We start from the raw sequence: 27,449 nt of genomic DNA, 5'->3' as shown, positions 1-27,449 counted from the left end.
TCAGATGTTGCAGAGGTGATGTTCCAGTAACAGCGTGTTAAAGTCTTTCTGCCCTCTAGTGGTCAACATTGCTTAATGCAGCTTTAACTAACAGCATGTTAACAAGCAAACACATTCTGTTGATATGAACACTGTGTCCCAATGCCATATTACATAACTTGCTTTTTAGTATGTGGTGTGTTCAATTTGGAAAAGTTACAAAAAAAGTCAAACCAGACTGCATACACACTAAATATGGTTGAACAGCTCAAATCTTGGAAAACAAAATTAAAAATCAAATCCTTTAATAAAAAAAGAAATGTACACACTGTATTTTTCTGACGATAAATTCACATGCCAATATATATTCTTTTGAACGGCTGTTTATGTTAGGAGTACGTTACAGATATTACACGGTACAAAAGTGTACAAATTCCAGAAAGTAGTATGATTTTATTTTGCTTTCGATATAGCAAATAAAGGCATCAACCAATGACATTGTGCGGAACGGACCTACTGTATGCAATGCAAACACTATAGTGTCCAACACGGAGGCTCTGTTGTCCAAGCCAAGCCAGAAAAACGTCTTTATTCCTTTCAACCTTAATTTAAAAAAAAAAAAAAAAAAAGGCAGAGATCCCGATCGTACCTTTCACAATAAAAGCCGTTCATTTAACTTTTTGTTCAACGGCAAACTGAGCTGGACTTCTCAGACGCTGCTCTGGGTCAATAGGATACAAAAAGTTGGTCCTCTGCCTATGCAAATCTATATAAACCTCCAAGTGTTGCAACTGTCACAAATATACATTGCTGCCAGTATTAATAGCTTTGATGCTAAATATTCGGAGGAGAGTATTTTGCATTTGTGTGTCATTTGGTTACCTTACTTTGTGTATAAAGGCCTTTATCCTCAACATTTGATGTCTCTTTGTGAAGTTTAAATGGAAGTAAGCTTCTGAAGTTGCGGTTTGATTGACATCCAATATCACACATACTGTCCGTATTAGTATAATATGCAAGTTAATATTTTTGTATATTAACAAGTAGATTAGTCTTTAGTATATACTGAATAGAATTTGTATATAGTCTGGATTTGGGACACAGCTCAATTTTGTATCAGTATCCAATAATCTCGAGTGAATTATGTTAAAATGGTTCAATGTAATTGATGCAAATATTCATGTTAAGGATGTATTTGAATACTAACTAACAAGTATTCTGTTTGGCCTAAGTATATGTTTTTGGCTACTTGTGCACCTCTTACAACAACCACCACAAAAATGATCATTTTTATATTCATTAATATTGAGACTCATTTGACCCAAAGTCCATGATAAAGAATTAGTGCAAAACATAGACTCAATAATGTCAAATGGGCAGACGCAAAAGCAGAAAGGGTGAATGCATCGGCTGGACGGTAATGATTGTCACAAATAACCAACTTCTCATTTCTCTAAAAAGGAGGCGAGGCTGCTTCTAGCGCGACGGGCTTTTTCTATGCTATCAAAATTTGGAGTCCCATGAGGAAGGTCCAGGCGGTCATGTTCAGAAGTCATAATACTCTCAGCCTCCCCTGAAGGTACAATGGGGGAAAAAATACAATGCGTTATATTGTGGCAAATGGTCTGTGAAAACAACCATTTGTGTCCTCCACGTGCAGTAGTTGTGTTACGTTCTCCTTTTAAATAAGTCAGTATATGAAAAATAAATATATATAAAATTGTTGTTGATACCCCCAAAAAAGATTTGGGCAACATCTGTTTTTCTGGCCAGCATAAAGCTTTGCTTGTGTGGGATATTGACGATAATGATGCGGCTTGGTCCTCCTACCTCTCATGCGATAAATAAGTGTCCCATAGGCGCTGTCCATCTGGTAGGCCAATATAAAGCTGAGAGGGACGATGGGAGCCAATAGGATCGGTTTCTTTATTTTAAGGGCACTGAAGAAAAGTGACAAAGAAAAATTATCAACTTAGTATTTCCCACTGTAATTATGTGATAAGGAGAAATAAAAGCACTCATTTTGGCTATTCAATTCAATTACAGAAAGTTGAAGTTGATATTTGCATTACAATACAGAGGGCCATTATGTTGACATTTTATTTTTGCAATACCTAAATCCTGGGAATACAGGACGATAAATTGTGGAAAATGTCACGTGAATCCGACTCACAACCACTGACATCCATTGAAATGTGTCATGTTGCCGTAGCGCCACCTATAGGTGTCTTGTGATATTTAGCTAGAATAACTGCTGCACAGTTAAACTGTGTGACGAACCGTCATACATGGAGCTGCACCAGTGAAGGCCACTAGACGGTGATGACTTCAATACTGAGGCTGTGAACAGGTTGTTCTCACTGTGCATGGTTAGGTCACGATATTATTCTTACTGGGTCTTTGTTTGTGCGCGTTAGAAACAAGCCAACCACCTTTGAGCTGATCTCTATGAGCAGTTGTACAGTAAACTCACCCCAAGGTGAGACCAGCTGTCGTCACCGTGTAGAACGTCCCAAAGTATTTGACAAATTCTCTGGACCAGGCAACCTGCATAGCCATCTGTCTCTCTCTCATCTGGTTCTGCATCAGCATCTGACGCTCCATCTGCGCACACGCACACACACACACACACACACACACACACACACACACACACACACACACACACACACACACACACACACACACACACACACACACACACACACACACACACACACACACACACACACACACGTTATTAGGCATAATACACCAACTGCCTCGTGCCTCTCAATGGACAACGTGGAACGTGAAATATTTTAAATGGTTTCAGGAATACAAATTCAAACAAAACAAATGCATGAAATACTAGAGCCTGATCAGATATGTATATAAATAAGAAATCAGAAATTGCCGGTTAATAATAGTTTGCCCACCAGAGAGCACTACTATATATATATATATATTTTTTTTTAATGTAAAATGGCCCACTTAGCACATATCTGTATATTTTTTCCTCACATTTCTGCTTTATTTGATAAAAACTAGTATCACAGGCTAAATGCAGATTTAAATAAATGGTTTTTTTAAGTGTCGTTTTGAAAGTGGCGAGTGACGGAGAATGTCTGAGGTGATGGGGAGAGAGTTCCAGAGGGAGGGGGCAGCAATGATCTATAGTGTACATCAGATCTATAGTGCAAGCACCATATTCCTATCATACCCCAGCTGTTTGTTCTGCGTACAATGTATTTTTTATTGCCAGTTCTTGTATTTACATAATTACTAGATAATGTATTTTTTTATACTAGCACTGCCTACTTTAACTTGCAAACACACTGTACATATTGTATCTTGCAAATTCATGTTGACCCCCTACTTTTTATTATTATTATGTATGTGTATTTTTTTCCCCGGGCGCTTCACTGCAGCCCACTGCTCCTTAATAACTAAGGACGGGTCAAAACCAAATTTCTCCACGAGGATAAATAAAAGTATACATTTCATTCTTTTTCTTGCATTACCAGTAGACAAATACTTTACATTACTCTGCACAATTATGTTTGCACTTCTGGTTAGAGGAAAATGTCACAGGAATCAGACATTTAAATGTGTCATGTTGCCGTAAACTGTATTTTGTTGTCTTTACTCCGTTCCATGACAATAAAGTTCAATGTAATTAATTGTTGTGCCAATCAGAACATTTAAGAAAACACCTCCCAACATAGCACAATAGTTTACAGCAACTAGCTTGAAACTATACAACAAACTGCTACTAAATATGCACAAACACTAAACATACATTTTGCATAGCCACATCAATGGTCAGTATTACAGTGCACACGAGCTACACTTACTGTAAGGCTTCAAAAACTAGAAAGGAATTATGTTTGATTTGGGCTGCTGTTGACATTTGAGTAACACAGGAGGATGAGCCATTTTCAATATAGGCTATAAGGAGCAGGAACAAGTCAATAGTTAATTAAATAAAAGTTGTATGATTCTGCGTCATGTAAATGCATTTAAGTTGTCAAGCAGGATAAATAAGGCTGAGACTGATCAGTCAGACTCCCTCAGGGTATCCACAATAAGAAAGAGGTTAGGAATGGTTGAACATATTCTATAGCATGACAATGCTTTGCCCAGTTTGCAACATTCGGAAGTTGATTTGAGAGTAAAAATACTAAAAAAGGCACTTCCATTAATGAAGAGCAATCAACTCTTAAAACTAATTGAGCATGTTTTAAAGCATGTTGTGAGACTGATTGAGAAGAGTTTAAATCAACATGTGTGAACAGTAAAGGCCTTTTAGTCAAACACCAATAAAAAAAAAAAGCACAACACATAATATATCTAGATTATGAAACTGGTTATAGAGCAGAACTGACACAACTGCGCTCTTATTGTGCTTCCCCTTTGGAGATGGGATGTAGAGAGAAGAATCTGCATCAGTCGGCTGCTTATCTAATCTTCAAACTTTGGTTTCACCAAATGTTTATGGAGCCCAGATTTCTACACTGTATTTCAAGAAAGGTGGATATAATTAAATTAGCCTTCCCTTGTAACATTTCATTATATTTACAATCAATTAAATCAAGAACTGAGAAGAGCTAATCAACCATTTGTCTGATTTGAGAGTAAATTAAATATATTTTTGGGACTTTTGGTTGGACAAAACAAACACTTTGTGGATGTCATTATGGACCAAATAATAAAAAAAATAAAAAAAGTCAGATGAATTCATTGTAAAAATAATAATTAGTTTCAGCCCTGAATCATTCATATAGTGAAACAGAAATCATATGCTGAAAACAGGCATGAATGTCTGTGTACACATGAGAAGTTGGTTCGTACATTTTAATATTTTTGTTTGTCGTGAAAAACTTGAGTCAATTACTGTAATCGAGCTGACTACAACGGACAACTTCTCCAGGAAGAAGGAGGCTACAATGTTCTGAACAACAGGTTACAGTGTGCGTGTCATCTTCCAATACATTGGGAACTTACAGTGACGTGTAATGAAGGCTTCCTGGCGACATGGCTGAAAAGACTTCACCTCTCATGATGTCAATCCTCTCATCTGGGTCGCAAAACAGGAAGTAGACAGGAAACTACGTACTTCTTGATAATAATTGTATCATTTTAGTCTCCTGCTTGTAAGTTTATTTTACAGAGATGTAGAAGCCGAGTGCAATCTGCATAGTACGGTGTCAGAACACAAGCCAACACTTCATGATTGGCAGCGTCACTTGAATGGCACCTCTCTCACTGGCTCATGAAAAGTCTGCTCACTTGATGCATTAAAAGTGCAACGTAAATGACTTCCCTAGTCAAACATTTGCTTGTGAATACATTACTGCTATTAGGCCTGCAACTAACTATTCATTTAATTATCTATTAATCTGCCAAAATTGTGTTTCTCTATGGAAAAAAAACATGAATTTCACACGAGACACTCAAATGTCGAAACATATACTTATCTATAATTGGCAACTTTTTGATTTAATTCAATCAGGAACTATCAGGTAAAAGGAAAAGTAAACAAGATTACAAATCCGACTGTCCGCCTTCGGATTCATGACAGTTTTAGTTGCTTGTTGAAACACATTTTGGTTGATACCAAATAAGTGTTGTATCCGGCCATAACAACGAGCCAAAACAGTCTGTCCAAAAAGGTTCAGGGACTTTGCTTTCTGAAGTGCCGACACATTTAAACCCATGTATGATAAACAGAGTTACTAAACAAAAAGATAAAGCAACATAGTGCTACCTTTATGCTTAAAGAGTAGGAAGACCAATACTGTAGGTTTGAAGGCAAGCTTGGAAAAGCAGTGGCGGAGACAGTGACCGGAAAAAGAAGAAGAAGAAAGAGTGAAATGAGCCACAATGAGTTCACGCTGAAGGTGAGAGCCGAGGTGAAACGTAATGCGGAAAATTCACTGACATTCACTAAAAGGCTACACACTGAAAGAAGTACATGACACACACACACACACACACTTTTTATTTAAGTATAATTGGTGCTGGTCAAACACCAGGGAAATAAAAGTAATCAAAAACATTGTTGGGAGGCCTTACCTCTCACCTACTTCAGATTCAAACCCACTAAGGTTCAGTGAATGAAAAGCACAAACTTATCATTAGCAGCCAAGACCCCTATTAAATATAAAATGAAGGAAAACTTAATTGACGTCCTCCCACAGCTGCCATTTATCCACAGGACATGCGTCATACAAACACACACACACACACACACACACACCAAATTGATGATTCACTAAAGTGATGTTGAAGATAGACACTGTGATTCAAACACAAAGCCCAATGACTTTGACTTGAGAATTCACAAGAAAAGAGCGTAAAAAGGAACAATTAGCTTTGAACGATGAGACTGGAGAAACACTGGAGAGCAATCATCTTTGACATCTTAATGCAGAGGGAGGCTGCAGCGTTGCTCCAGATACTCTGACATTGCCAGGGTCCATCTTATTCATTCAGTTGATGGAAAGATGCAATGTCATTATTATTAAAGACAGTAACATCAAATTTGACCATTAGCGACGCTGACTGTCTCAGTGTTTTGTTCAGTTACATTTTGAATGGTTGTATGAATTAATCAAAATCGTTGAAAAATTTGAAAGGGTTGTTAATTTGTACTCAAAAGTAAAGTCGAGTGTTATTTATAAATACAAAACTATAGTAAGTTAGGTCAATGACACAATGTAGATCTACTACAGCAATGCTTAAACATCATGTATATCATATTTACCTACGAGTAATCGTCACAACCCAAACAAGGGCTCTGTGAAACTCAATTTCCAAACCCTTGTCATCACTGAATAATAATAATAATAATAGCCATCCACGACACAACCAACCTTTTGGGTGGAAGTTGGGATAATGTCATTGGTGTTATGACAGTCACACATCCCACCTGCTGCTCAGCAGCTTACAGGCATAAATAAATCACAACAGATTGGCCGAAAAGGAAGAAGAGAGAGAGAGAGAGAGAGAGAGAGGAAAAACAATCCTTTGTATAAAGTAAATAATGAGTGCAATAAAACATGTGGGCTCTAAATGAAAATGCTGAGATTCTAACTGAAGCTTGCATCCGTGGCTTTGACACTGCGATTCAAGAAATAAAAACAGACCACCAAGCTGACAAGATAGCTAGACAGATAGATACATGATGGCCTGGCTCAGTTTTCTAAAAGAAAAAAGAAAAGAAATGCCAAATCTCGGGTCAATGTACGTACAAATGACAGATTACGCTGCAATACTGCATAGCCCCATGTTTGCTGAATAGTTATTACATTACAAATATTGTATTTAAGGTTTAATGTTTGCTGTGTGGTAATTATATCAAATATATATTTTGTAATATATTCACAATATATGGACAGCATCAATGGAATTTTAATCTTAATAGTCATAGATTTTGACAACTCCCAAGTCCAAAAGTACACAAGTCTGTACTTAGCGTACTTGGTATTGATAAAAGTCCTGGCTCTTTAAAGCTGGGTCACTAGATCAGGTAATAAAACTGTATCCGATGTAAGGTCCTTGCTGTGTCAGCTGTTATCATGCTTTAGTTGTGTGTTGCAAATTTCCATCTTCCCCAACAAAATCATGTTATCTAATTGCCACACAAGTGGCCACGAGGCTTCCTGTGGGCAGCAGCCTTGACTGGTTCTACATGCATGTACATTCAGATTAAGACAGTAGCTGGCAGACATTTTAATCCAAAGAAACATGCAAATGACATACAATCCAAGCCATGACTCTCGATATGTTCCGACCACGTGGTCACAGGTGCATGAAGTATGTGTTGCAGTGTTGCGTTTAAATACCACGTGACTGGGTGCACCTTCACTCACCTGCAGCCGTGAATTGTGGAGCATGAATTCTTGCTGCTTTTTAAAGTTTGCGTCCATGGATTTAGACAGTAGAAACCCCATGGCGCCGTTAACCTGCGGGGAAGGTACAAATAGACGTAAACACACACACTTCCGCTGTGCTGCAGCCGCACGTCACCAAACCTACAGGCACAGATACTCGACGTCAGGACGTTCAAACTTCGACTCAACATGTGACGTCAATGACACTGTGGGTGTGTTTAACTTGCTCGAGACTCATAACCTCGTGCTCATACGTCTAACATTGGCGTTAGCAAACGACTTTATGTAAAGTAACGTTACTTTCTGGGCTTTTCCTGAGAGTTAATTTGCTACATCGCACATGAATGCGTGCTCATGCTTCACCCTCGGTTTTGACTTTGAGGGGTCGCTTGGTTAGCTGGAAATGAAAGCTTTACATACCCAATATGTCCTGGAGGCTGGAGGCTGAACGAAGTAACGATAAACGTCACAAAAGCAGGGTTTCAAGGGCACATCACGCAGCACAACTTCCTGTCTATCAGTCAGCACTGCGGGCCAAACGCCATCAGGGATATAAATACATCATGTATTTCCGGTATACTACAAAATAAAAGCAAAGAAAACACGTTATGTCCACCAATCCAAATGTCAAAACTAATATCATATAGGGAGATTACAATGACGGTGTACCATCAAAATAAGTCATTGCAAACTCACCATGAAGCAAAGGAATATAATATGATGGTTTCTCCTCAGGGACAAATCCCATTCAAGATTCAAAGGAATTCATTCCAACCAATTTATTAGCAACTTGTTTCACTGCTCTGAGGAAGTGGGGAAAAAAGTTGGGTGGAGAAATATTCCCTTGAGATGAACACAATGCTTGAGATGTATAGTGTTTGTCCCAGAATCCATGGTCCCAGGGTAGTTACATGAGAAATGTCTCCCTCTGTCGGTGTTTGCGGGTCAAAGTCATAATTCATTCTCAAAATATGGACTTTTTGAGGATTAAATCAGATTCATGCTGAATTTAGGTATGGAATACAACCAGCCCCCGACTGTGGGAAGTTTTTACCACACTTTTATCATTCAAAATCATAGATAGTCTCTTATTTTAAAGAAACTTCAGTTACTCTCAATTGAATAATGTTTAGTATAGGTATATATATTAGGCTAAATAATGTAGGATATATAGATAGATAGATAGATAGATAGATAGATAGATAGATAGATAGATAGATAGATAGATAGATAGATAGATAGATAGATAGATAGATAGATAAAGTGTAACATTTGTAATATTGTTGCACCACCCGCCATGACAAATTCCTTGTATGTGAACATATAGTTGGCAATAAAAGGTTCTGATTCTGATTTAGATTCTGATTTATCTAATATAAAGAAGTCTTTTATTTAAATGTAATGAGCAATAGGATCCACGGCACACGATTAGTTAATGGCTGAAAGGATGGACTTTGCACAAAAGGGGCCCTTAGAGGGTGGGAGCATACTACAATAACTCTGTGGGAGAGTTAACATCCAATGGTGCTTTTTGTTTTGATCTGACTTGACATCAATGTACAAACTGCATGTCTCAGTGAACCAGATCAAGCCACGTTATCCTGTTTCATCAATGCATGACAACAGTGTTGGGACTCCTGGTCAAGTTTCATCTCACTGGATAAATGACACTTGATATTCCACCTTTTTAGGTTCACAATCAACCCTTAAAATAAAGTAGTCACGCTGTTAGTCATGTCTTTTTTAACACAATCATTCTCAAATGTAGGCATGATCTCAAGAGCCATACGCAAAACATGTAAAGGCAACATTTAAATTTCACCCAAAAAAATAAATGAACAATAAGCATTAAACACCACTGCCCTACCTTAGCCCGACCACAAGTCTTTTTCTCTCAGAGCACCCTACAGTAGCATGTTGTACGACTGAATGCTTGAGCACTGTAGATGTTGGATGTCCGAGAAGAAAATGTGTTTCAACAAGTTCTGTATCACAAACCTTTCTCTGCATTGACATTTTCATCTGTTTTAACTTATAACCTATTATTAAGTCCATAACAATTTAAGATTTCCCAGGGGTCTCCAAAATGTAGGAAACGTTTGCAAAACATAAACTCCGTTGTGAAAGAAATCATTGATAAGATCAGATAACTATCCTGTTTCCCTGTAGCAAAATATAAAGCATGTGCCAACATGTACATTCTGCTAGTTGGTGAAGGAAAGTCCACAAAATAATCATACAGTCATATTGTACTCTATGAAACAGTGCGATCATCCAGATATAAGGGGAGGTTTTAGATGCTTTCCACCTCTTGTGTTTGGGAATTCCACCTGGCTGGCAACTTAGTGATGTAGGCATACGTTTCCAGCTTTCCCAAATGACGCATGTGAACATGAACCTCTTTGCTGTTGGAAGCATCTGCAAATCAACACTTACTGAAAATTCCAGTTGACATTGTACTGTCGTAGCCACGTGGTAGTCATAGTGTGATGTTATCAGTGGTGGAAAGTGTACTTTATACTTCGTTACTTTGCAGTAAACAATTGTACATACAGAACATGTATGTACAATTAAATCTGTCCAGATTAAACAGACTAAACCCAGTCGATAAAGCAATTGCATCTTGCTCCACCTCAACCAGATACAACGTAGTGGTAATCCAGTAATATAACATGTGATGACATGGCGTTGTGCTGCATAATGACTACTTTTTTCGTGTGATACTTTCAGTAAATGTTGATGATACAACAGTGTAATTTTAAGTAAGCTGTTGAGTGCTGAACTTGTACTTATAACCATGTTTACATTACAAAGATAGGCAACAGTAAAGTATCTAAATACTAACCCGTGTTTTAACAAGGTTTCTGCAGCCTCACACCAACACATCAATAACTCACACCCCACTGCTCCACAGTAAGTTGTTGAATGGTTACCTCTTGTATCGCTCTGGTACTGTACACGAGGACCCGTGAGAGGAACAGAGAGGCAAATGCATCCTGTCTGACCAATGTGATTAATGCACTTCAAAACTATAACGTCGTGAACATATTCAACGGCCCGACACACGTATCTGCCAATAACGGCGGAGCGTTTACCGACAGCTTTAGTTAAAGCTGTTTTATGACTTCTGGGTAAAGCCCAATAAGAAAGTGTCTGCTGCTGCTTCCTCTTACAGGAACCGATGTGGTCTATTTCCGTGTGTGTCAACATTGCTTTGATCTATTTATTGCATTGGTTTCATCTTACAATAGGCGGCTTGTTTATTGCGAGGTGCAATGCTATTTATAGTGTGTTTTCTCACAACGTTATTCACAAGATGGGGACCAACAACTGCTATTTGCTTCTTAATGTTAACACACAAAAAAGCATGAGCCCACGACGTGAACTCGCTTCGCAGAGGTTTATGTTCGTCAGGATGTGTAACGCGACGAGCTGCAGCATGTTTGTTTGTGGGCGTGTCCGGTGGGCATTTCCCGTGTAGAAGAAATGTGGAGGAACTTCTCTCTTATAGCTCACAGCTCTGCAGACGGGAGATTCAGATCAGTGCGAGCTGAAGGAAGAAGGAAGCACCGGATGAGAAGCAGCTGGTTGTTGCAAGACCACCAGGTAAGAACATGTGATTGACTGAAAAACAACGGTTCATGGTGTCCTCACTGGTAAATTTAAATGATAATAATAATAATAATAATAATAATAGTAATAATAAGTTAAACAATTACTACTACTAATAATAATAATTATTATTATAATGTTTATTATTGTTGTCATTATCAATGTTATTATTATTGATAATTCGCTATGATGACTTAATTATCTATATAAATTGTGTTTTTCTACTTTCTACTTTTTTCCCTCAATTATTATTGATCAGTTTTTTTTCATTAAAATGTATTTTGCCATTTACCGCTTGTGTTTTTAATCTATAGCTCTGTAGCCTGATGGCCAATTCAGTAATCTTAAATATAGTAAATATGTTCACCGCAAGCTTTTTGTAATAAGTGCAAGTAATAACTTAATAACCTAAATTATGCTTATAGTGAACCAAACAGCTGGCAGAGTTGAATAATTAATGACAGCTCACCCACAAGCAGACACAACTATTCTCCAGAACTACAATTTAAAATTCCATTTCACAGGAAATCTGCAGAGAAAATGACTTATGCGCTGATCACTTCACAGCTCAATCTATAAATGATACCAAACCGAAACACTTTGAGATCTGTATGATATGGTGCTATGTGAATAAATCATGACTTGATTTGTGGCTAGAGCATAACAGGATTCACAGTCTGGAGTCACAGTCGTAGTTAATTACTTTAGATAACTTGTATGACTTTCACCGAAACAGGATTTGTTAGCATTACCAGATCCAGTATGTTTACAAGGAGAAAAACAGCTCTGTCTGTGTGTGTGTGTGTGTGTGTGTGTGTGTGTGTGTGTGTGTGTGTGTGTGTGTGTGTGCGTGTGTGTGTGCGTGTGTGAGTGTTGACACAGCTCCAGAGTCATCCATCAGCATCCTTGATGCTACTTTATCAAGAATAAACTATTGAGGAAGTGATTTGCTCTGCAGAGCTGAGTCATGCTGGTGTTAGGAATAACATGTATTTCTCACCAACATGTGATGTGTGTTTTGCTGTGTCTGTTATGTTGTTTGTCATACTTTTTGAAGAAGTAAACTAGATTAAACTAGTTGTCGCTTTAGAATTCACATCTGGCCTTCTCCAGTAAAATTACTCATGTTTCTGAGTAACATGGCCCAAATATTGATATCTCCTTTTGGTTTCTTCCTCATAGGTTTCAATGGACTGGGCCCTAATTGTCGTTTTGCAAGCGATGTTCCAGCCATCTCTCTCAGGTGCGTAGTAAAGATCCAGCAGTGGAGACAATAATGAACAAAAAATGACACAAATTGCATCTACATTAAACATTTCAAAACATTTCAAAAACTGAGTGAAACCATCTAGTGTGTTTCATTTAATGTTGATTATTGGTTCAGGGCTGTTTAGCAAATTGGCATAAATCCTGACTACTTATTTTCCTGCAGTGTTGTTCACTGTTGAGGCCGAGCAAACCACATACAAGTCAACGTTCGGAGGAGATGTTGTGATGGGCTGCAGGTTTCAGCCTAAACTATCAAATCCTCATGCTGACCTGAAGGTGACCTGGCACTGGATCGGCTCCGCCTCGGTCCGGGTAGTGTACCGCATGGATAACTGGATGGAGCACATGGCGTCCCAGGATCCTGACTATCGGGGTAGAGTGAGGCTTCTCACTGATGAGCTGCAGGAAGGCCGCGCCAAGATACAGGTCAATACTGGCAGTGATGTCTTCAGATTTACAGATTTGGGTTTATTTAAACATCTAGTTTATGAGGGCATGATGTGTAATATGGCCACAAGGACATCTAAGGACTCTACATTCTTCTTCTGTCACCTAAAAGATTTCTAGGCTCAGGATCAATGACTCTGGGAGCTACCAGTGTTTGGTACAGACAGAAGAAGGAGCTGATTATAAAACAACAAGGTTGTCCGTTGTAGGTGAGTACCAAGGCTGTGACTTTTTGGGGGGTTTTAGTCAAAGATTCATGGGCTTTAATGGTCTTGCTCATTGGCCACAGCATGTGGTCATTTCTGTCAGTCACTCCATACACCTCATAATAAAAATGAAACTAAGACCAATATTACTCAATTTGTTAAAGAATGCTTTGGGCTCATTTCAACGTTCCTCAAGATCTTCCCCTTATCAAGATCACTTGTTCATAATCGTAAGCTTGTATCATCGTGTTATTAGGTAGTAATTATATATTTGTCCTGTCTCGTTATCCCATAGCACCTTATGCCACAGTGACTAAACACATTCAGAAGGCTGCAGAGGAGGATGAGGTGCTGCTAAGCTGCCAGTCTCAGGGATACCCCGAGTCTTCTGTTGGGTGGCAGGAGGGACGCCGGCGAAGACTCGATCCCAATACCACTGCTGCATCAAGTGCAGACCAGCTGTTCACAGTCACCAGTCAGATACGAGTCAGATCATCAGATAAAAACAACTACACATGCTTCTTTACAAATGATGGCAACTCTGCCACATTTCACATTCCAGGTACATTTTTATTCCCTTTCCGGGCTTTCTTCCATGACAGGACTCAAAATATTTAACCGGAGAGAATATGCAAGGACACAGGGGGGTTTTATGTGTTGACAGTTTAATTACAACATCTCCAGGTCACGCATGGCCAGTATGTACTTTAGTACAGATGTACTTTCCTCAAATATTTTTATTTTAATGCTATACTTTATACTTTAATTCGACTACATGACAGGGGAAATATAGAATTTTTTTATTCTATGACATTTATTTGATAATTTTTGGATTTACTTTGCAGATTCTGATATTTAATACAAAATATAACCAACCAAAAAATGATTATGTATTATTATAGATTATTATAGATATACTGTAAACTACTGAGTAATCAGATGAAATCAGCCCCACATTTGCCAGCTGCAACAAGTGTTGTTCACACATAATTAATCATTATTTATAGTCCAATAATATTATATACATTCTTCCGAAATTGGCCATTCTGCATAATCGTTATAATATTTTGACTTTTAGTCCTTTAAGTACACTTTGATGCTTGTGATTTTACTTAAGTAACATTTTTAATGCAGTTACACTGTGGTAGTACCTCTGTGTTCCTCCCACTATTTAGACTTGTGTTTCCCCTCATGGCAGCCGCGGTAACAGGAAATATAATATCATCATTTCCACACGTATCAAACTGCGGTTTTCTTGTTATGTTCACATTTTCTTTATGATATAAATATATCCGCGGCCAACCCACACCAAATATGATTATGCTAACACAGAGGAGATCTATGAGCCTTTCAGCTCTCGCTCACAGGTTTCCAGAGTATCAACACAGAGAAGCTGTAGGAGGCGTTTGGGTTCGTGCTTCGACTCAGCCGTGTGTTGGAGTTCTATTACAAGAGATGTGGTCGTGTGTGGACATGTGCGTCTTCTTTGTGTGTGTTTGTGTAGGCTGCTTCTGTTTCTCCTTGCAAAGGATTATCTGCTCTCTTAGACAAAGTACTTTTGAACATGATAAGCTAAAAAAGTGTCTGGTTATTTTAAAGCTGTATAATGGAAAACAGCCTGTAAATAAAACAACAAAAAGAAGAAAGTAAAAGAAGATTGCCCAAAACACAGCTAATTAAAAAACGAGTACACAAGCATGAGTCACTTTAAGTGCACTTTTAGTTCCTAACCAGTAAGGCAACGTTTGCAATGGCTCAGTATTTGGTATATTTGGTTATTTCCCAAGTGGTCAAATATATTAAAAGCTAACTCACTAAATAACAACACTGTCATTCATTGAGTTACAAGTTTTGCTGCAAATTTTAACACAATCCTTCTTCACTCTTTTCACAGATGACATCCCTGTTCCTCGTGTCAAAAATAATGCTCTCATCATTGTGTTGAGCATAGGAATGATAATGGTGGTCATCATCATTGCAGTGCTCATGTACAGACGACAAAAAGGTAACCAGTCACTCAACTCAATGCACACCAGGCACGACCATGCATCACAATTCAACTAAATATTGTGACAAAGAGACAAATGGCAACAATACAAGATTGTTCTTGCAATCGTATATGAAGCAGTACTCACAGCGGTACACAACAACAGATACTTGTGCAAATGATTATTCAAATCATAAGCTAATTGTCTCGACCACTGAGGCATTCAAGCTGCAGCGCCGAGGCCGTGTGTGTGCTGGATATAAGCGTGATCGATGCAGGGCCGGGTTCCCCCTTAGAATGTGCTCCTACCATGTGCAGTAGATGAAGTGGAAAATCCAGTTGTGTATCTTTTATTCTTCATCCTTTCATCACGGTAATTATTCACGGTGGTTTATTTTTAACTGTTACACCCCCTTTGAAAAATTACTTTTAAACAGAACTTCATTGTCCGACCTGAACCTCAAACCACCCCAAGCAGTGAAGAATCCATTAGTCAGCGTCTAAAGTTTGTCCTTCCGGTGTCAAAGCCATTGCAGCCTAGCTGTGTTTACTTTTTGTCTTTGTCGAATGGGCAGAAGAACAACTGGCAGGCTCTCAAGCAGACGGTGATACATGTGGAGTCAAATTATTTTCCCACTGAAAGTATTTCATAAAACGTTATGAAATGTTGATGTTAGATTTTCCGCCGTGACTGTTTTGAAAATGTAGCAACATGTGATCTGCCTTGCATGTGTTCATGTCAGCATGACTAAGCTTTTTGGACCTTATTGTGTCTCAAGCAAGTTTGGAAACACCCAGGTTGGTGATTGTTAGTGTGACAGGGGAATTTGAGGATATTTGTTGGGTGGTTTTTCAGGCCAGCATTTGTTGTTTGTACAATTCTCCTAAACAAACACATCATTTCAATAGTCAACGTAGACATTCATATACATGATAAGAAGTGTTACTTCAGCTACTTACGGATAGTATTTTTAAGATTCTATTTGATCACTCTTTCAAAAAACAGAAAAAGAGAAAATATTGTATGAAATTGAGAAAAAATAAATAAAAAGGTATGCATAAAACAAATTAAATTCCAAATCATTATAATACCATACACACCAATATACATCACCAGGCAAACATATAGAAAGCTAAGTTGATGCTTTTGAAACAAAGACTGTCCTGGCTTTTTTAAATGTAATTTTACGAAGCTATTTGTATACAGTGCCAAACCAACTTCCACCATTCAATCTCTTCATACTTAAATACATACAGTATACACATACAGTACACACATGCAGTACACACATTCAGTACACACATGCAGTACACACATGCAGTACACACATACAGTACACACATGCAGTACACACATGCAGTACACACATGCAGTACACACATACAGTACACACATGCAGTACACACATGCAGTACACACATGCAGTACCAACACACTAACTGTTTCCTCCTGTTTTCTACAGGGTCCAGGACTAATAGTACCAGGAACCTTTTGGTCAACGGTCGAGGTCGTCTTGTTTCTGCTGCTGACTGTGAGTCTAAACAGTGCCGAGCAATTCACTTCTCACACAACCAATTCATGTAATTAACGTAACACACATTAAAGAATGTGTTACAGGCTCGTAATCAGAACAACCAAAGTAACAGCCATGTTGACAGCACTCTCAGCCACAGATTAAATAAGTTTACTCGCCTAATTGTTATATATAATAATTATTATATTGCATGGTTGTACAACCGCTCTTAGGGTTTAGTCGCTGATGAACTTGCCTGCAATCACGAGGTAACTGATATGTGAAAAAATATTTCTGCACGAGACACGCTGAGAGAAGATGGCTTGACTTGAAATATAACTATTTAATAAGTTACCACAAGTATGGAGAGTGTGTGTTTGTTACATGGACTCAACACTTATTCTCTGAAATACAGATGGGCAAAGATCCCACTTCAGATTCATTTGTTTTAATTTATTTTCCATTGGGATGTAAGTAGATTTGGTATACTCACAGTAGCTATGGGATAATTACTGACTAATTATTAACACTGACTGATTCCTTCTATCAATGCTACTCTCCTCTGTGTTGGTGTTCTGACAAAGATTGTTCCTTTCCACCAGGCCTCGGAAAAGATAAAGACAATGAGGAAGTGATAAGAGTGTTTAACGAAGGTAAGTGACTCTATTTTATAATTTATACACAGTAAGTTTAACAAGAAGACACATTCAGTAAGACAACGTCTTCCAGTTGTCTGTGATGGCATTATCCTACTGCACTACTGTAAAAATGTACTGTAAAAATATCATCGTATGTAATAATAATAATAATAATAATAATAATAATAATAATAATAATAATAAATGGAAAGAAAACATGAAAGAAAAGACGGCATCATGATCAGGTCTGTTTTTTGTTGTCTGCAGTTTCCACGGAGGAAAACCTGGGGGTGTTTCTGAAAGCCCATTATTGTGACTTCTCCTTCAGCTCAGAGGTGAGAAACCACTGGGAGGCTTTTGTTGTGGAGGAGCTGCCTCACAGGCTGCGTAACAAGTGAGTCACAAACACAAAGTTCCGCATTGATAATAAAAATACCAGACTTCTATCATCTCATTTCCAGTAACAACGTGATTCTTGTTTGGTCCCAACCACTGAGACAAGTTAGTTAGCTAGTTAGCCCCTATTCTCTTTGATCTATGAGCTAGCTAGCTCACTAAATGGTAGTTAACATGCATACCTGTCTACTTTTACTTTTTTTTACTGAAGTAAACGTATCAATACCATAGTGCAAAACCACTTAAAACGTACTTAAAAATACAACAAGGAACTTTCATTTGTGTTGATTTTGGCGGTCTCTGTGGACAGAACTGGTAGTGTTTCTGAACGCCTGAGTCCCTTTAGAAAAGTGTGGGGCTGGTCACCGCTGGAGGACCCTCGGTAGTCTGAGCTGAATCTGACCAATAATAATAAATATAGAAATAGTCAATCTTCTTGCTGATGGTCTCGGTTTCCTCTGTTGGACATATTGAGGTGTCAATATCAATAAGTACACACATATTTGTGCTGTTATATACAGAGAAGGCCTGAATAAAATTGGATAGTGACACTTTGTATGTGGACAAATCCAGTTAACTCAGATGCTTTAATATTTGTTTGGGTGCGTCATGCTTACAATCTCAATTCTGCTTGTTTTTTCAGTAAGGGCCAGCCTGTGAATCTTCAAGCTTTACTCCCAGAAGCAAGAGAGACATTTTTCCTTGAGGGACCCCCAGGAAGTGGGAAGACGACCATAGCCCACATCGTGGTCTCTTCTTGGGCAGAGGGGTCCACACATGCCCTCGCTAACCTCCTCGATCTCAGGACACTTCCACTTCTCTTCTTTGTCGACTGCAGCAAGGTGAAGGGGGACTTGTTTCAGGAAATAACAATTCAACTTTCTCTCATGGAAAAGATATCAACAGAGGATCAGCTGAGAACGGTGTTAGCCAGGTCCAGTGAGGCTCTGCTGCTGTTGGACGGGTATAGAGAAGGGAACCAATTCTTCGATGAGTCCTTGAGGAAGTATCTAATGGATAAAGGAGGATGCAGGGTGTTGGTCACGGCCTGCCCGGGACACTGCCCCGCGCTCAAGGACACAGTTGAGACAGAGGGGGTGCTGCAGCTCCAAGCAGTATGATGCACACATGTGTGTGACCAACAAAGACATTAAGCGCTTGCTACATGTTAAACAAACATGTGTGGATAGGTTTTGTATTAAGCCAGATATACTGCAAAATGTGATGATTTCAATATGTGCTGTAAATACTATTTTTTCATTCTTTACAAAGCATTTTGATTAAAAATATACTATGTACAAATTATTTTATAAAGAAAGTACATAATTTACCCTTAGAAGGGAGAAACTCTGGTACAATAGGTAATCCACCTTAGCTTTCCTGAAAGTGGTTTCAGCTCCACCATCTTCCAGCATATCGGATAGTTCAAACAATTAATTAATGACTGCAGTTGTTTCTGTTTCTGTCCACGAGAAAAAAAAGGTCCTTATTAGTGTCATTTGCTAGCAAAGCAGGAACAGTTTCTACATGCCACTTATGTTAAAAGGGAAGTGAGTATTCCTGGAAAGATAGCTTGCTGATTCCAGTAATATTTGATTAAAAGAACTTTTTCTTTCATTTCTGTATGTCCATTCTCCAGTAATTGGAGCATCTTACAGTACATCACTAACAGAATGAGTAATTCTGGTTTTCACTCAGTCAGCACGTTTTCCCAAGGTGTTATGTTTGACTCATTTTTCACCCACGCTTATTCTATTGCACCGGTTGTCTCTGACAACGGCAATGTCAGCTTTCAGGTAGGTTTAGAGAGGAACCTTTCCTGAATGCCTGACTGTGTTCTGCAGTCAGCGATGATCAGCATTGTTATTTACATTGTCTCTTATCAAAACATTTCTGTATGATGATTAATTGACCTTTTAAATTGAGAGAGACTAACAACTAAAGACTCACTGAGACAGAATGGACAGTTATTGTGGTCCACTTCATATCCTATATTCTGCAACATGCAGTAGTATGTTGCAGAATATAGGATATGATGTCCAGAGCAGGATGTCAGGGGTATGAGGGGGCAAAGGTTAAGAAGACAAGTTATACAGTCATTGAAAAAGGAAGACTTTACTGAGCACGGAGAACTGAGAACAGCAGCTAGTAACTCAGCATTGGTTGTGTAGACAATGTTATCGACTATCTGGTGAACACAGCCCAGTGTTTACGATCTGTCTGCTATTTATTTACCACTGGAGTTGGTGGAGACCAAAACTGAGCTAAAAGGAGAGCGAGTATGGGACTTACATTCATTGGGAACTTATGTAAATGTCATTATTTACCATGTGTAGAAAAAATCAGTTTCCTCTGCAATAAGGAAGTGAAGGCTCAGGTCATACAACTGATCATACACGTGATTATAAATACATATATAGGGATATTGTGATGTATTAATAATTATATATAAATAATGATTACACCTGAAAAGAAAACAAACCACAAGTATACAGATGATCATGTTTCTGATCATGTTCAAGTGCTTTGTTTTCAAAAGTGGTTGATTTGCCAGCTGTTGGTCAACTTACTCCTTGAGCACTGGACACACTGCTTGTGGATTGTTTTGTTGACCCTGAGATGTTCTGCATATATCCCAATATATCCTTTATTAAAAATAATAATAATAATCATTATTATTATTATATATTCTGCAGTCACAGCTGTGATGAATCCACCGTCTGTCCTTCAGTTTATTCACGTGAACTGGTTGAAATGAGATGTACAGACACGCGGGAAGATTGCATGTTTAAATGAAGCATTACAGAAGCCGTCTCATAAAAGAGTAATCGGTTAAAACAGTCTATTTCATATTCCAGTGTAATGTTTCAAGTGTGGAAGTTCACTGCTGGTCTGAGTGACTGCCTTAGTATATTTCATAAAAGATTATCATGTGGCTTAAATCAATACATTGTCATCCTAAAATAGAAAACTATTGGCATTATATTGCGCCATAATCACAACATTGTCAGAAATGCTACAGGGCTTAGTTAATTCAGGCAAAATCTCTTGGTACTGTACATTCTGTAGATTTGAGGATTACAGTAAGAAATCTGAATCAGGGAAATACCAAATGTGTTATTAGTCAAAAGGTATTTTGAAAATGAAGATTGGAATATCCTGATGGGCGTAAGTAAGAGAAGTGGTTTATGATGCAACCGTGGTTTGGCAAGCATCTGTTTAGCACTTTTTAATCCAAAATAAAAAACATGTTACTATTGGAATTTATTGGAGTGTTAGCTATTAAAAAGATACATTTTAGCTTTAAGCTTGTTTCATTAGTCTCACTTTCATTAATAGGCAAACACACTTTCAATTATATTTTTTTGAATTACTTCTTAATGAGAAGTTAATATATATATATATATATATATATATATATATATATATATATATATATATATATATATATGTTGTTGTTATTCTTACTTGATATCTTTAACTCTATATTTCTTCCATTACAACCACAACAAATGGTGTAGTTTCCATCCCTGCTGACATCATAGTTTCACTAGATGGTGCCATCTCTCTTTTCATGCAGCCGCAGTGTGAGAGCTGAACAAGGTGTCTGATCTCAGTAGATTATGAATCCATGAAACTATGTGTTCTTACATTGAATTTAAAAGGTCACAGGAAAAAAAAATTTGACACAAAAAAAAAGGCTACAGCTAGCTATTTGATAAAGGGAAGCTTGTTGAGAGGCAACTGTGTCTCTCTTTGGCATCTTTTCTTATATTTCTCTATCTATGATTTAATATCTTATTATATTTCATGTCTATTTGATTAATTAGTCTTATGTCCTAAATCGTTAGCACTCAGGTTAAGTTGTTATGTGTGTGCTTGTCTGAATAATCATAGGAGCCAACATAGCGTAGCAGCAGCACAGAAACATTTGAGTAAAGCTTTCAATGTTTTTCTTTTCTTACTTTTTTGTCTTCCACTTCATGATCATTCTCTTTCAGGCCGAGAAACATGTATCAATTTGAGTTTCTGTGCCAAAACCCCCCCAAAAAACTGCTTCGTCCAGCTGTCCAAGATATTCTCAACATCTATTCAATCTGAGAAAAATGCTTCCCCTGAAACTCAACTCCCCGACATAGCTGTTTCTATACCCCATCCTACCCCCAACAGTAACACACACACACACACACACACACACACACACACACACACATACACACACACACACACACAGAGAGTTAACCCCATCAAAAAGGACGGTCTCCGACATGCGCGGCCCCCATTTCCTCCTTTAACGTCAACCTCCCAGACCAAAGAGGCGGTTTCATCGTTTGGTAATTAATATTCGAGAGAAGAAGAAAGCATCGGGAAACAATTATTCAATAATGTATAGATGTAAATGCACGCTGTGTCCACACAAAAACACATGCACACACGAATACATATATATATATACTGTGTATATATACTGTGATGACTCTTCCTCTCTTCCAAGATCAGGTTACTCTCATACATGTAACACAACTGGAGAGAATGAAATGAATGTGCTAGATGGACGGTGAAATCTTGCATGATATAAATACATGTAAAGCAGTTCAAACTGCCTCGTTGTTGAAAGGTGCCAAGCAAATATATATACTTGCCTTACCCAGTGTACTAAAAACCCAGATGCAGTAAAAAGTAAGTGCATATACACATGTATTATTTATATTTGTGCAAAAGTAGAGAAATTGGTCAATTTCAATTTTCTATCTTCAAAATTGAGGTGGCTTTGTGGTTAGAACCCCATTGCAGATAAGTCACAGGTTTGATCACAACAGCATTAGATCCAACTAAAACGGTCCAAACACACACATATACTGAGCCACTTAAGAGCTAAAAAAGCAAAAATCTAAGTACAAAAACCATACTGGTCGTATACTCTATATCTGCTGAATGCTATATGGCTTGAATCCAATTACAAATACATTTCTTAACTACGGAATACGGTGGCGAGGAAGATGGGGCATGATGGGGTGGCGATGTGTTGATGGCCAATAGGATGCCACACTTGTTGTTGTCACCGGGGTCTAACGCACAACTCCAGTCTGCATCCATGTAGTCTCCGCCAGCTCTGAACAAGTCGGTCTGGTAATTGGGATCAGATGAGTGGCAGCGAAAGCGAGGCAACCTGGGTTCTCCAGGACCCGCGCGCTAACCTGGAAGCATTTATTTTATGAAAAAGATGTTTAGTTAAAGTGCTGCGCTGCAGCCTGCAGCCCAGCCCCTCTAATGACTCTCCAGCTCTCTCGCCTGGGCCTGGAGACAGAGCCCTGTGATGGATACGACTGGTGAAACAGGGACACACACACACACACACACACACACACACACACATATGCTACCATCACCGTCCACTGTGATGGATATGACTGGTGAAAGCTCTGAACACTGCTTCCTGAGTCCTTCACTTCCTTCCTCCCAGGCCTCGGTCAGCCAAGCTGAGCCGGGTTTCACTAGACTCGGGCCGGATTGGATTGCAGATTAACTGGCTTCCTGTCCAATCCGTTGGCTGCGTTCATCTGCTTTCCTAACGGTCACTTGTATTTATGAGCAAGCGGTGACGTTATTGAGGATGAATGAGTCTCTTCAGGATGGATGAGATCCGAGAGGGGGTTGTGGATTTACTGAGGGACAATCTTGTTTCAAATAGTATTGTGGAAAGAATTTAAGAAGACAATTAACAATGACTCAATAACCAAATACAATAGAACTGTATGTTTATGTATGTGCACATGCATGCTTTTCCTGACATTCAACAGCCTCCACCCTTTGTTATTTGTGCACTGTATCTTTATTGGTTACATGGCAGCAGAATTTTCTTGAAGCAGTTATTGCACTGCAAAAATCTCCATATGACCAAATTATTTGTGTCTATTATTGAGCCCTGAAAGTCTGCCAGTGTTGGGAGGTATCACAGTACAAATTAACCAAAAAGAATACATTTTCTTGGTTCTAGTGCAGCCATCTGCCTAATTATGTCTTGTTTACTCACCTGGATTTAAATTGGAAACAATTCAAACTAATCTGCCTGCAGTAGCAGATATAAAAATACTTTCACTGTATGAAAATATGACTTTCGACCTAAATAAAAGAAGAAAAACAACTCTTAGATGAGATCTTTGCAAGGGCTAAAGCTGATTTTACTTCTTGCATCCTAATCGACTTCACTAAAATGATTAATAATGATTTATTTTTAAAAGTGAGGATATTATTTTCAGAAAATATTGTACAGATGTACAGACACAATTCTATGTAAAAACATTCCAGCCAAAAGGGCGTGTCAGACTTTTACTTACTTATGTCATTTTCTTGAAGTAAGACTAGGTTGAAAACTTAAGTATTTCAGATCTTAGATGTATTTGTAAATTGGGTCCATTGTCATTCCCTTCACCATCCCATCACTGCAGGGCTCCAACACCACCCACCCCAAACCTCTCATCCTCCTCCTCCTCCCTCCCTCCCTCCCGCTGGCAGCCCTTGATTACACTTGTCTCCTGGGGGAAGGTTTAAACTCCTCAGAGATAGTAATATCGAGGGCACTACTGGCTAGTCACTTCAGATCAGGACGGGGGGAGGAAATGGCGACGGACATAAAGCTAAATATATAATTCCTCCCATGCCGGTAATCACGATGTCCAGACGATTTGAATTGACAGTTTAACCACTTTAGACTGAGGAACGCTTTGTTCAGATTTGAGAAGCAGGAGGTGTGTGTGCTGCGGCGTCTGGTTGCTCCCTATGATGGTTGGGGAGCCTCCTTGTGGGTATAGAGGCTATCCAAAGGGGCCCGTGTGGTCCTCTCCAAATGCACGTTTGGGGGGGAAAGAGCGCACGTTCCATTGAGTTAAAATGGCTCGCAGACCAGACAGGAGCAATTCTGTGAATGACTGACGTGGCAAGAGCTCCGGAAGGAAACACTCTCAGCGCCCGGTATTAGTTCACCTGATTATTAGGATATCCAGCTTCCTCCTAAAATGGGCGGCCATTTTCCTGTTAGAGGCAGTCAGAGCACCCACCTAGATTAGGCCTAAACATGGTCTGCATTACACCAGGCACAACAAGGCCTCATGCCACACAGCTCAACCAATTACATCTATAAATATTAATAGGCTAATCTGCACATATTCTTTTCCTGTGAGCCCGTTAACACATCCCTGAAAGGGTCAGAGATACTCTTACGAACATCAAAGCCATTAAAAATGTTTCTTTAATTTGCATATGATGAGATTTTCGCTCCAGACAGGCTCTCTCGAAATGTATCTCCCCCCCCCCCCCCCCATCACATTGCAAGAGGAGTGCATTTTGTGAATTCACGCGCTGATTGGATCCTTGATGAGATCTTCAGGGTGGCTTCACTCACTCTTACACTCCAGAGGTGATGAGAAGAGGGAGAGGGGGAGGTGTGTGTGTGTGTGTGTGTGAGAGAGAGATCTGCCCAATTCGGTCTATGCTGAAGTGGTCGGCTCAGTTGCCGCCCGGCTCCACAACCTCCTCAGCGGTTCAGCTGCTGCAGGAGCGCCGCGGCTTGACGTTCAGAGTGTAATCACAGGCGGCACAATGGGAAGACAGAACCGAGAGGGGAATCATGTGTGTGTGTGTGTGTGTGTGTGTGTATATATATATATATATATATATATATATATATATATATATATATATATGTATATGTGTACATACGTACACATTCTTCTTTCATACACAGAGGCCATGATATAATGTTGGTCTTTTTGGAAAACTAGTATTAGACCATGATATTGGGCTTCTCTCAAAAGACCTGAATAATGCAATACAGAAATCTGCATGAAAAGTAGAGAAATTGAGCAGTAGAACAATGCTAAGAGGTGCAGAATGAAGAGAGAGATAGAGAGACACACACAAAGGATTTTCAGTATTCTTTCCCCAATACAAGTTTAAATTGTACTATTCCATGACAGTATCTGATAGTTCTGCTTTCCTGGAAAGAGGGATGCAAGGGATGGAATTGAATTAAGTAAATGCTATGCAACACTCAGAAATTACCATTTGATGATTTAAAGTGAGACTTTTGAAAGAATAAATCATTCAAGAATTCTTCTTCTTACAAATGAAAACCTGAATTCTTAAGAACCAAAACTGACTCTTGCCCAATGTAAGTACACTATGGAGTTGTGTTGCTTCAGCCTCACGTCCGGTATATGACCAGTACTAATTTAGCAACACTTTTATATTTTGACTTATAACTAACATTGCTGATAATTGACTCTTCCCTACATGTGCTATGGCTATATTACATTATAGTCACCTAAAAATGTAACCTTTGCTGGTTGATAGGCAAAAGTTGGCAAGTATTGCTTTAATTCTTGAGATAAAAGGGCTGTTAACGTTCCTCGATATCCTGAAACATCACCTTCATCACGTCCTGCAAAAATCATTTTTGATAAAAATACAGCTTTATAAAAGAGCTTGTTGCGCGTTAAAGCTGCAAGTTGTAACTGGTTATCTTTCCTTAGATGCACCAGCAGCATATAGAAGGCTAGACTAACAAATCAAACATTTACTGAGCTAATTCAGACTTGTGTATTTGTATGAGCGATCGCAAAAAGACGCACCAGAACTTTCACAAAGACAAACCTTTATTGCTTTTGTAATCTCTCACATATGTGCGCACACACACACACACACACACACACACACACACACACACACACACACACACACACACACACACACACACACACACACACACACACACACACACACACACACACACACACACACACACACACACACACACACACACACACACACACACACACACACACACACAAGAAAAGGCGGTGCTCGTAGTAGTAAACATTTGAAGGAACAGGGTAATTCACTTGATAAATGTCAACCAAAATGAAGCTATCAGCTGAAAGCAATTTCCTTTAGCTTGGCGGTGTTCTGCGCCAGGGACTTGGGAGAGATTTTCACCCCTCCATCGATCATGAAGCCTCTGTTTTAGGCCAAGGTACACAATGCCCTCAAATTGCTGACATATGGACCCAGAATCACCACAAAAACCTGCCATTTCCACCCCACCCCTCCCCTGTCCCGACTCAGCCACTCCTCCGCTAAACTCTTGTTTATCCAACGACTCTGGTCTGTTTAGGCCATTAAAGCAAAGCCATTCAGGGAGACAGAGGGCTAAGGCAAATGTAATAAATCCACAATGTGTAGCGTGTAACTAAGCGCTGCCACCACCAAACACGACCAAAACCTACCAAGGAATCTGCATCGTCACAATTCCACAAGTAATTTTGTCCATTTAAAAGAGGTCGCTGAGTATTTTGACAAAGATTGATTAGTAGTTCACAATGTTGCAGCGCTGTAATCACCAAATGACTGGGTGGTTATAAGAGCAAGTGAGTGGGCAAACTTTTCAAATTAAACCTGCCTTGCCATGTGAGCTGCCTGGGACCAGTAGCTGAGGAAGCAAAAAAAACATGATTAAGAGGAAGACA

At 38.9% G+C, this 27,449-nt stretch overlaps 2 protein-coding genes across 2 annotated transcripts; one reads left to right on the top strand and one right to left on the bottom strand.

Moving 5' to 3' along the window:
- Window positions 1–267: 267 nt before the first annotated feature.
- Window positions 268–8,653, bottom strand: plgrkt (plasminogen receptor, C-terminal lysine transmembrane protein). Its single transcript, XM_034546338.1, has 6 exons — window positions 8,553–8,653; window positions 8,277–8,435; window positions 7,836–7,928; window positions 2,453–2,583; window positions 1,810–1,919; window positions 268–1,552 (listed from the first exon to the last, which is right to left on the bottom strand). The coding sequence occupies exons 3-6, from the start codon at window positions 7,914–7,916 to the stop codon at window positions 1,425–1,427; spliced, it is 450 nt and encodes a 149-aa protein (XP_034402229.1). The 5' UTR covers window positions 7,917–7,928; window positions 8,277–8,435; window positions 8,553–8,653; the 3' UTR covers window positions 268–1,424.
- Window positions 8,654–11,227: 2,574 nt separating this feature from the next.
- On the top strand, window positions 11,228–19,542 carry LOC117740131. The gene is made up of 10 exons (XM_034546336.1): window positions 11,228–11,462; window positions 12,651–12,711; window positions 12,901–13,163; window positions 13,297–13,393; window positions 13,686–13,952; window positions 15,285–15,395; window positions 16,841–16,909; window positions 17,494–17,544; window positions 17,797–17,923; window positions 18,569–19,542. The coding sequence occupies exons 1-10, from the start codon at window positions 11,343–11,345 to the stop codon at window positions 19,044–19,046; spliced, it is 1,644 nt and encodes a 547-aa protein (XP_034402227.1). The 5' UTR covers window positions 11,228–11,342; the 3' UTR covers window positions 19,047–19,542.
- Window positions 19,543–27,449: the final 7,907 nt, after the last annotated feature.

This window comes from Cyclopterus lumpus, chromosome 12 (assembly GCF_009769545.1).
Source record: "Cyclopterus lumpus isolate fCycLum1 chromosome 12, fCycLum1.pri, whole genome shotgun sequence".
In the NCBI taxonomy this organism is placed as follows: Eukaryota; Metazoa; Chordata; class Actinopteri; order Perciformes; family Cyclopteridae; genus Cyclopterus; species Cyclopterus lumpus.
The sequence above is the reverse complement of the archived record's forward strand: the minus strand, read 5'-3'. Positions and strand labels throughout refer to the sequence as shown.